This window comes from Papaver somniferum, chromosome 3 (assembly GCF_003573695.1).
Source record: "Papaver somniferum cultivar HN1 chromosome 3, ASM357369v1, whole genome shotgun sequence".
NCBI lineage: Eukaryota > Viridiplantae > Streptophyta > Magnoliopsida > Ranunculales > Papaveraceae > Papaver > Papaver somniferum.
In genome coordinates, this window is record NC_039360.1 from 39794187 (window position 1) to 39806326 (window position 12140).

General features: G+C 39.6%; 1 protein-coding gene and 1 pseudogene across 1 annotated transcript; one reads left to right on the forward strand and one right to left on the reverse strand.

Moving 5' to 3' along the window:
* LOC113359329 overlaps positions 1–6559 on the reverse strand; it is a 37096-nt pseudogene extending 30537 nt beyond the window's left edge.
* Positions 6560–9357: 2798 nt separating this feature from the next.
* LOC113355933 (cytochrome P450 84A1-like) lies at positions 9358–11702 on the forward strand. The gene is made up of 2 exons (XM_026598918.1): positions 9358–10376; positions 10822–11702. The coding sequence occupies exons 1-2, from the start codon at positions 9477–9479 to the stop codon at positions 11443–11445; spliced, it is 1524 nt and encodes a 507-aa protein (XP_026454703.1). The 5' UTR covers positions 9358–9476; the 3' UTR covers positions 11446–11702.
* Positions 11703–12140: the final 438 nt, after the last annotated feature.

The following is a 12140-nucleotide window of genomic DNA, read 5'->3' on the forward strand; positions in this document are numbered from 1 at the left end:
TCACAATTCTCGTAAAGTCCGGACAGCTAGCTAGATTTCGACCTTGGTTCTTAGCCTGAGAAACTATCTCTTGGTGATTAGTAGTCATAACATCCGATCTTTCTTTACACATGTGTAGATACACTTTACACTCTTATCACATGTCTTTTTTTGTTATCAGTGCTAGGATTGTGCCTTTGATAGCTAGATTGACATCTCCATTTTGCTGTGAGCTTAAACTGACTTGCACATATCACATTTGATGGAATCTGAGCTTATATTTTGACCTAGAACTTTGTAGGTACGTTCTAAGCAAACCTTCACGAGACTTCAACTCGTCCACTAGGGACACTTAGTGGTTTAAAAGGCTTAGTGCATAGCTAAATGCATTCGAGAGACCAGCGACAGTGGTATAGTTAGGATTTCCTTAGTTTTGTTTTACTTGAGGACAAGTAAAATTCAGGTTTGGGGGTATTTGATGAGTGCCAAATATTGTATATATTTATCCCTTTTTGTTGGCATTTAACTCATCTTTTGTGCAGTAATTCTACATTTTATCCCATATTCTGTATTTTCATTGTTTTCAAGAATAAATATTTTTCTTACTTAATTTTGCATTTTTAGGTAATAAATAAAGTCTGGATGACTTGCGGAGCGGAAAAGAGCGGAAGAGTGGTGAAAATCCGGAAGAAATTACGCAAGGAAGCCGCAAAGAATGGAGCGCACGTCCAAAAAGCTAGGAATGGGCTCAAGAAGGAAGAATTGTTCTTAAAGAAGATATGGGCTTGGCATACCCAAGGCCCAAAACCCTTACCCAAACCCATTTTCTATATCCATACCCGCCTCCATTATCAGCCGTTAGATTGGATCCATCTCATCATCCAATGGTCGCTTCTTCATCGTTCATCAAAATCTGAAGTACCTGCAAAACACCATAGTGCCTAAATTCCAAGCCTTCAGATTAGATCACATTTAGATCCTACGGTCGCTTCTTTGCCTGCGCATCAAATCTCGATACTTCCGCTTAACACTTCAACACCTAACCCCATCTAGAGCCGTTAACTTCGTTGTATCAAGACATCCGACGGTCGATACCAGCCTCTTCAGGCGGAGCCGTCCGATTCACCTACCAGCTTCGATTCCAGTGGCTCAGCTTCGCCAACATCTAACTTTGATGCGCCCGCTCAACACCCTAAAAACGGATACCCTATACCCTAAACTGTCGACCCATTCTTCTCCTCTTTCTTTCTTCTTCTCCTCCACCCGACAGTTGCAGAGCTGCAACTGCAACACCCATTCCGCCACCATACCTCTGCCACAACCACACCACCTTCTTTATCATCACCACCACCTACCGCACATGGTAACTTTCAATCAACTTCATCAACATCACACGATTTCAGTGACATGTGGAATTGATGAGAATGATTGCATGTTATCAATCGAAGCTAGAAAAGGCATGGGAAGGAGCAGTGAAGTCAGAGGAAGGATGGGTCAGCGATTGATTGAAGAAATTGCGCCATCAAAGTAAGATTTTACGAAACCCTAATTTCTCAATTTTTGGGATTTTTATAGAAAACCCTAATTTCTGTTAGGAGAAGCAATGAATTAGTTATGGGTTCAATTTGTACTGTCAAAAATTAGGTAAATCATATACCTAATTTCACTGTTTGAATTTGGGTATTTTTCTATAAACCCTAAATTGGGTATTGGGTATAAAAAGGGGACTGTGGGTGTGAAATTGGCTTATGCTGGACTAGCCAGTGTCCAGGACTGTGAAGTTCTGTTAATGTTCAATTTCAGTTTCAAATCAATTTTAGTTAATTTTCAATTTCCGTTTTATTTCATGTTTAATTCCATGTTCATTTAATTTATGTTCTTATAATTTCTGTTTGTTTCTAATTTCAATTTAGTTTTGTGTTTAATGTTAGTTCAATGTTATGTTTAGTGTTTAAAGGTTTAGTTCCTCAACTGTTGTTTCAATTCACTGTCAAGAAGTGATGGAATGTTAGGCTAGAAGCTTTGAGGCACTGTATTGATTGAGCAGTGGGGAGAAACTAGTGCTCACTAGTGACTGTGAGCAAACTAGTTCTCTTCCCACTCTAGTTGTATGCCTAGGCTCACCTTCACCATTTCACCTTCACCATCTCACCTTCACCATTTCACCTTCACCATTTCACCTTCACCATTTCACCTTCACTGTTATGTGCTTCCCATGTTATGTTATTGTGTTTAAATTCATGTTTTGTTCACTGTTAGTGGTAGAAGTTTAGCTTTGAGGCACTGTATTGATTGAGCAGTGGGGAGAAACTAGTGCTCACTAGTGACTGTGAGCAAACTAGTTCTCTTCCCACTCTAGTAGTATGCCTAGGCTCACCTTCACCATTTCACCTTCACCATCTCCCCTGCCCTTGGCTTAGGCCTTGGTTCCATTGTTCTCTGCTTGTAGTTTCATTGTACTGTCACATTTACTTCACTATTACCTTGTGTTTATTGTTTTATCATCCATTGCCTCATTATTTCACTACTATCTTCATCACTTTCACAATCTTTTGTCACTGCTTTGTTTAGTGCATTGTTGTTTAGTTCTTTGCTGTTTAGTCATTGTCTTGTTTAATTTTCTTCATTGTCTTTGCCTTAGGCTAACTGCCTTTGTATTATTGCCTCACTGCCTTCTTCCTCTATCTTTGCTGTTTTGGCCTAGAGCCATTGTTGCTCACTGTTACCTGTCTCTCCTGGTCACTTCTTTTCTTCTTGACCAAAAACTCTCTAAGCCCACTGTCCATTGTTTGTACAAACTGAAGCCCAGTTCACTGAGGCAAAGACCCAGTTCAATCCAAAGATCAAGCCCAGTTCAATTCACATCAGAAACCAACTGAACCCAAGTTCAGCCCATCAAAACCACTGAAAGCCCAACTCATTCCAAGGGTATTCATAACCCATTAGCACTCAAAAGCCCATTGATTATTCATATCCCAATAGAAATTTAGAGCCCAAAGTAGCTAAATACTCCAAACACACCCAGTCTCTGTGGATCGACCCGTACTTGCACGAGCTACAACCGACGACCGTGCACTTGCGGTATTACTGTACGCCCGTTTCATTTCGGGAAAAAGGGGCAAATAGAATAGATAATATAAGAAGAAACTATACCTTGGCAGCAGCAGCACTCTTCGGTGGATGGGTATCACCAGAACCCTCCTCCTCATCTCCATCAACAACATCAAGAGCGTAAGGAAAATTCATGCCCGCAAAATTCGGACGCCAAGGACAGAAATCTCCATAACGAGCAGGAGGAGTTTCACGAGGCTTGTTGTTTTCAGAAGGACGCCAGCCGCGCGGACCAGGAATCCAACCATAAGCCCAAGGACCAACTACCTCAATAACAGTAGCATGCCATTCATAATCATGGTCACGCTTAATCCTTTCACGAGCAGGAAAGAGTTTCCGTTTAGCAGATCCCTCAGTACCAGGAACATACCTCACTCAAAAGACGAATTTCACCACGGGGAGCAGCGATATTACGAAGACTAACACTCCACGGCTTACGGTTTCTACTGTTGACATAATCCCCAAAGGAACTGTTAAAATCCTGAGGAGTGTACCACTCTCTCTCAGCAGGATTTGGAACATAGCAGGTCATCATAGTCTCCCCCTTGCTTCGCAGGTAACATTCCTTCAGTGAACGAAGATAATTCCCAGATAGTTGTGACACGGAACGATTATGATTGTTCGTAGGAGAGCCTTCGCGACTAGCCAATACGTCATAATAAAAGGAGTCACCCGACTTATATAGGGGAAACATGAGACCCGCCTCGAAGGCTCCAACAGTAGTCAACAGATGAAACTCGTCAAACTGATACTTAGCAAGGAGCTCGTAAGTGATATCATCGTCAGGGGCATAGAAGAGAACCTCAAAAGCTTGAAGCTCATGTTTTTCCTTGAACATCTCAAGATCAATATGCTTGAAAGTGACCTTCTTCTTACCAACGGAAATGCTGCGTATCACGGGGACAATTTCTTCTTCGTCTGCGGAATCAGAAGTAGGACTCAATTCCGAAGCTTTCCTTTTAGAAGGAAGATTTTTAGAAGGATCAGCTCTCGACATAGTACCCTTGGAGTACTTCCCTTTGAAAGAAACCGCGGGAGGAGGCGGCAAAGATTTCTGCGGAGGCACTAAAGGAGGAGCCATTGAACGAAGGGGCGGAACATCCAGTGTTTCAGTACGAGGAGGAGGAGCCCGCGCACTCCTAGAGTCATCACGAGGAGGATCCTTCGTACTCCTAGGATCTTCACGAGGACGAGAAGGGGCACGGTTAACAACATACCTAGATCCAGAAGGACCCTTCGGCACATCCCCTTTCTTAGTAGGCACAACCTTCGCACCAGAGGAAGACGAAACCCTATGACCCCGAGGATCCGATTGCGAAGACTTGTAAGGACCTTCCCCAAGTGGAGATCTGTCAGAATCTCGACGCGGAGGGGATCTTGGCGGACTAGATGGCGAGGTTTGGTAAGGAGCCCGCGGACGATCAGACATATCTACAAGGAAACACAAAAACAGTTTAGAGAAGAATACGAGGAGATCACTAAATATCAAAAAACCCATAATTTATGGTTCATCCGGATAAACGTTAAAAACCCTAAGAACCAAAAATAACCAGAAATACTCCATCCAACTCCAGGGATAATACTTAGATACAGACTCACAGACTTTGTAAGAAAGAACAGGGGCAAGCATATATGCTTCGACATGTGTATTCTTCATCACAAAGCCAAGAATACAGCAACAGGAAACAAACGGGTAGATACATAGATAAATCAATGATGAGCAGTTAATGAAAAACCCCATACATGTATAGAAGAGGACGACAAGCACCAACCACAGTCGAAGAAAGGAGGATCGGAGATATCAAAATTTAATGCTGATACAGGGGGCAACAATAATCGAGAGCGAAAGAGACAGAAAATTGAATGATGTTATCTTCCTCACAAGAATGGCGATAATAAATGACAAAAGAACAAGAATAGAAAACAAGAAGAGGATTAACACCGATAAAAAGAGGATAAAAGTTTTTTTTTCACATTCTCTTTCCTATTTATGAAGCTAGAGAAGACAATAACCGTTCCTCGTACCAAGGAGAAGTTATGGGGAAAGTTAATGCAAAGTGGGAAACGTGTAGGACGACCTTTCTTCTTCTAAATTGCAAAATACGCCCAAGTCAGAAGAAGAGGGGCAAATTGTATGTACACCTTTCATCATCCACCACGTGTACAGAAAGAGACACGTGGAAGGCATGCAAAACAAGATATCAAAACATGATAGCAAGCATCTCATCAGAAGATTCCACCGGTCAGCAGATCTGACGGTCAGGGGCAGAGGATCACAGAGGTATGATGGCTCAGAGGAGCACCAGATAATTCCCCTTGGGTGTTAAAACACCCAATCCCAAGGAAGATCCCAGATCAACGGCTGAGAGGAAGTTTGACTGACACAGATGTGACCAGACAAAGAGACACTTGCCTGACACGAGCAGACATCCATCTACCCGCATTAAATACCAAAGAGATATACACGTGTCAATCAGCTCGTGGAAGAGGCGAGGATAACCCTTCGTATTCAAGCTCAGGCCGCAGCATATGCCGAAGACCTCTGCGTAATGGGCACAAAGCACAAGAAGATAAGATTACAACGGCACCTCAGAAGTAGGACCCACGTTCCAACCCTATAAATACCCCTCTCCACTAAGAGAGAAGGGGTCGACCAATCGAGGGCAATTATAGGAGAATATAGGAGATAGAAATAGGAAGAGTAAGTAATCCCCCTACTTCCGCAGACCTATGTATACTCTAAAGTCATTCGACTATCTTTTTAATCATTCAATACATAGTGAAACACCAGCCCCGTGGATGTAGGCTTTAGTGCCGAACCACGTAAATCTTTATCTTGTTTACATTTCAGCACCTTACATTCAGCGTTGAACTATATGTGCTTTACATTTGTACTTGATTCTCTGTTTATTCCTTTATACGAACATTATTTATGATAATATTCGACTAGACAATGACAAGCTCGAAGGCTTCGAGTCGATGAATCGATATAATCATCCCTTTACGCATACGACGTACAATTCTAGAATCAGAATGCATACGAATATTGTTTGTGAACACGTGGATGACTTCATGATTTATGTGTTCACACTTACAGTTACAACAATGGCTTTGTTTTCATTATACATAGGTTGATCACCGGACGCTGGATCCACGATCGCAAGACGTTGATGGCACAAATAAAAGTCTCCGTGTTGGTACATTCCACTCCAGTCAGGTCCGCGGTGTTTCAACCTAAACACACAAATTTTATAATATCGTCAATTCTACAATGATATGAGATGAATGCCGCTTAAATGAATTGCAATCAAAGATTTTTTAGAATGAAGAAAAACCTTCGTGAAAGCTCTAACACTCGAACCCTTTTAGCTTGTGATTCATCAGAGCAACCCAAAACTGCTAATATTCCACACATTTCTTTCTTTCTTCTAATAGAGAAAAATGAACAAAGAACACAAAATATATGTATAAAGAGCAGTAGAAGGAATGCAAATCCAAGCCGAGGAAGAATATTTTCAAAATGTTGGCTGAATAATAGAAGAAATGAATGTTAGAACTTAAATTTCCCCTTCAAAATGATTACAAAAACTATAACCACAGCCACTATACATATATAGCCAGCAGCAGGCCCAGCACCGTATTTCATGAACAAGCAAACAAAAGTGGCAACAGAATGCAGTGATAGCCATTATCTTATGCGGCAACACACAAGATATTACACGTTGCATGCACCTGGTAGCTTCTTAAACACGTGTCTTTATATTTCAGATGAGGGTAATTCAATCAATGATCAGGGATGTGAAAAACACCTAGTTACCGTGTCACGAGCGGCTAGGACCAAACGTGGAATGGGGGTAAGATCATGATGGTCCAACAGACGAGGTTCGTTTGTCAGATTCAAATTGTTACCCACCCCAAAATGATTGTTCACGGACGACTAACAGGGATAGGCCATTACAAGATCATGCATCTGATAGCTCAATCAAAATTCCGGGCATAGGCCAAGAAATCTTAAAAGCCTCAGTGGAATAATCCCAAATTTCAGAAGCAATAACATATGCTCTATTGTTTCTCTTTCTGTGTTGCAGAATAAACAGAGATCACTAACTATATTGCACTGTATATGTGTGGACCGATACAAACCACGGTCTTACAGCGTCGATGGAGTTTACCAGTTTGGTTTTTGAAGTTTCTTCCATGTGAAAGGAATAATGAGAAAGAAAAGCAAACACGAAAAATCTAGTTTGTCCAAGTCTTGACAAATTCTCAGTTGAACGGGCCTCATTTCTGTTGTTTAATGAATGGGTTGAATAAATAAGCCTAAATTGTGAATTAATTTTTATACTATTCAATGTCGATAGATTCAATACGTTCATTTCTCAAGTGATTATGATGGACTTAATGATGAAACTTGTACAGTTGTATGCACTAGCCTATAACCTCGTGCCAATTTTTCTTCATTTTGAAATTGTTGGCCAGATCCCTCAGCAAATCAAACAAAGTTTCGGCCATATTTGATTCCACATGCAAAGCCCCCAATTCTTTGAGGCACCCGTTGACACAACCAAAAGTAGCATTATTGACCCTAGTGACACAAAATGACAACACCCTTCCAAACCAAACTAATGCAGCCATGCAGGTACTAGAATAAATAAAATCCTTGCTTAGTGGTCTTACGGAACTAAGGCCTTCCTAGTTCCTACCTCACACCACCTCTTAGCTAGTAATCTGGTGCCGTTGATAAGACCAATTGGTCCAACAGTACTGGAGATTTCGTTTGGTAGGATGTCAAGTTGTCAACCCTTAAATTATCTGCAACCGCAAACCCCAAGCCGAATAATTTATGCATGCCTTTAGAAGAAAGGGTAGTCTTTCACAATCACACCAAATGGAAGGAAATAAAGGTAGTCCGAAATTAAGTAGAAATTCGCAGTCGGTACCACTCTAGAACCAGCTCGGAAGTTGACAAATAAAATCACTATACCCAGATAGCTTAAAAACTTGTCTAGTGCCAATATATTCATCATGCACACTCTTTAGTTTGTGGACGTTCCACTACAAAACAACCCAAGTCCAAAATCTTGACTATTCTATCATTGCTGACGACTTTGGTGTTTTTGAGAGGCCCATAATATGCAATTCTCATTTTCAGAGGCGAGAAAACATGCGTTTATTTCATTATCAAAAAAGAAGAAAAAGAAGAAGGGAGAAAACGCGCAAAAATGGATGTTGATGATCGATACTGGTCCTGTATCATTTACAACTTACAAGGACCGATTAAAACCACATAAAAGATCAGCCATTAAAGAAAAGGTTGCCCAACAAAGTACCAAAAGGAAATAAAATGCGACAACCATTAAGATTGTCTTAATTTCAAATCTTCATAATCTAAATTCATGGGACTGTTGGGCTTGCGATTTGCATTAGTTGAGTACCTAACTTGCTTTACTGGAATTGGTTTCTGGATAAAAATTGGCAAGTGATATTATCACACTAATCACAGTGATAATGACCCAAATAAATACAATATTAGAGGTTAAACATCAATATCTTGATTATACATAATGTGTTAGCTTTGGAAATTAATTATGAATATTAGGTAGCTTGAGATTGCAACAGCATATATGGATCAACAGGGCAAAAAACCAGTATCAGGCAACGGTGGGGATGAATCCGTCACCTACCACCAAATCTTATTGGTATCAGAACAACTTCGCTTTCATTTTCTCGAGTCTACCTCATCTCATGTGAACAACGAGAAAAAGAAAGAAAAGCTTTGGAAGCCCAAAATAGTAAGACTAAGATAGTAAGATGTACCTAACAAGCTAGATTATCACAATCCAGTTGCGGAAATTCACAAACTCTTTCGGTGCCGAACATGTTTTTACCGTGTCCGACATGTTTAGAATCTCCCTATACTATTCAGTATATCAGATTTCTCAAAATTTTCAGACGACCAGGCGCGAAGTAAAACACGAGAATCTTCTAATGCGTTATTAGCTGAGGCCTGTACGTCTAGCACCACTGTAAGTTCTGCCCCACGATTTTCCAGTCTTGTAACTTCTTCTGCAGCTGCGCAGTGTGCCTGTCTGGAACATTCATATGGACCTACCTGCCTAAGTACTGTGGTCTTGGGTTGGATGATGACGTAATGCTAACTTAAGTATTTGGTAATAGAAACAAATACAGTTTCCAATCAAGAAAATAAGCACCTTTCTGGACGACTTGACACAATCAACCATTAATAGTAGAAGAAAAATCCACCTTCTCTCTATAAATGGACTTCACATATTGTTCCTACATCCAAAATGTAAAATCAAGGATAAACATTTGAGAAAACTAAAAAGTGAGAAGAGAAAAGGAAGAACAAGAAACAATCAGCAGCAATGGTTCTTGATTTACAATGGTTACTCTACTTCACCATACTTCCAGTACTCATATTCTCAATGACTATTTTGCTTACTGCACGTAAAAAGCTTCCATACCCACCTGGTCCGAAAGGGTTACCACTTTTAGGAAACATGTTCATGATGGATCAACTTACTCATCGCGGACTTGCTAAATTAAGTAAACAACATGGCAAAAATGGTCTCATGTATCTCAGGATCGGGTTTCTTCATATGGTTTCTATCTCAACACCTGAAATGGCTCGTCAAGTTCTTCAAGTCCAAGACAGTATTTTTTCAAACCGTCCAGCAAATATCGCGATTAAATACTTAACTTATGATCGTGCTGATATGGCTTTCGCTCATTATGGCCCGTTTTGGCGTCAAATGAGAAAGATTTGTGTAGTTAATCTGTTCAGCAGAAAACGTGCCGAGTCTTGGGTATCGGTACGTGATGAAGTTGAGTCGATGGTTCGATTTATTGATTCTAAAGTTGGATCACCGGTTAACATAGGGGAATTAGTGTTTAACCTTATGAAGAATATAATTTTTAGAGCTGCTTTTGGAACAGCTTCAAATGAGGGTCAGGATGAGTTTGTTTCTATAATGCAAGAGTTTTCTAAACTATTTGGTGCTTTCAATCTTGCTGATTTTTTCCCTGGACTTGGATGGATCGATCCACAGGGATTAAATAAACGACTCGTTAAAGCTCGGCTGTCTTTGGATCGGTTTATTGACAGTATTATTGATGATCATGAAAATAAAATGATGCAAAAGCGGAATGGAAACGGTGATGGAACTTTAGGAGTAGAGGCTGATATGGTTGATGAACTTCTTGCTGCAAATAAGAACGAAACTTCAATTAATCTTACTAGAGATAATATCAAAGCTATCATTATGGTGCGTAAATCTAATTTTTAGCAAACTAATTAATTTATTAGTTTTAGATTTTTTTTAATATTATCTAATTAATCTATTAGTTTTAGAATTTTTTTAATACTTTTTTTTCCGAAGCATTTAATTTTATACTTTAGTAATGCACTTTTCTTCTTCTTTTTCTTTCTGATTTTGATCCGTAAAGAACTTGGTACTAACGAATTTATACTTACTATAATGCATTTCTTCTATTTATTTATCTTGACCGGTAAAGAATTCTGATTTGGTGTTGAAGAGTTTCAAACTCAAATCACTGATACCATAATTCAATGACTTAATCGCACTGTACTACAATGACATCGGCTGCATTTTTATATCAAACTTTTGTGCTTGATATGTCATTCTTTAATAAAAAATAACTTGATTCACTTTGATTTGATGTTAATTGGATGTTATGGTTTCTCTGCAGGATGTCATGTTTGGTGGTACAGAAACAGTTGCATCTGCAATCGAATGGACCATGGCTGAGCTAATGAAAAGCCCGCAAGATCTATCGAAAGTACAACAGGAACTAGACGAAGTTGTTGGTGTTGACAAAAGACTCCAAGAGAGAGATCTTGAAAACTTGACATATTTAAAATTTGTTGTTAGAGAGACACTACGATTACACCCACCAATACCATTACTCCTTCACGAAACATCTGAAGATACAGAGGTTGATGGGTATAGGATTCCAAGAGGTTCTCGAGTTATGATAAATGTATGGGCAGTCGGAAGAGACCAGAATTCATGGGAAGATGCAGAAACATATAAGCCATCTAGATTTTGTAAAGAAGGCGCAGCTGATTTTAAGGGTAATAATTTTGAGTTTCTCTCATTTGGGTCCGGTCGACGATCTTGTCCAGGTATGCAACTCGGGCTTTATGCACTGGAATCTTCTGTAGCTCATCTGATTCATTGTTTTTCATGGGAGTTACCTAATGGAATGAAACCTAGTGAAATGGATATGATGGATGTGTTTGGGCTCACTGCACCTAGAGTTGTCCGTCTTGTGGCAGTTCCAAGCCGTCGTCTTAGTTGTCCGTTACTTTAAATACACGAAATCAGACTGTATTCTTGTTCATAAGTTGTCATTTTTAAAAATGAAACAATAAGGGCCGGATGATATGAAGTTTGGTAATAATGTGTGTTTTGTATTGGATTATACTTTAGTGTTTCTAAGTGTTGTCAATGCTTCACTTTTCTAAAGAGAAAGAGACTTGTGAACTTAAAAAGTATGTTCCCTTCCCATTGTAAACATGTTCTGGTATCTTAATGCGAAATGCTGATGGAATACATATGTAGAGAAAACATTGTCATGACCAGATGGGTCTCACTGTGAGTATCAGGAGGGGAAAAATATTTGATGGGGCGTTTTCTGATGGGGGCATGGGGGACAAATCATGTCATGACACGTGTCTTTGTTATAAATTGATTCCATCAAATTTTGTTTCCAAATATATAAAAGAAGTGTATATTTGGTGAAAATATTGGTTATCTTAATTGGTGATATTTTATCCTTTATATTTTTGGTAGCAGAATTTGTTAAAATAATCAATTGGAAAAACACATGTCAAGACATGATTTGTCCCCCATGCCCCCATCATAAAACGCCCCATCAAAAATTTACTCATCAGGAGGCAACTCGGACGACTGCAACTGAAGGAATATGAGCAAATGCTCTCAAAATCTACTAGTGATTTTGAATTTGATTTTTGTTAGAGGGGAAAAAAAATGATTTGAGGAGTG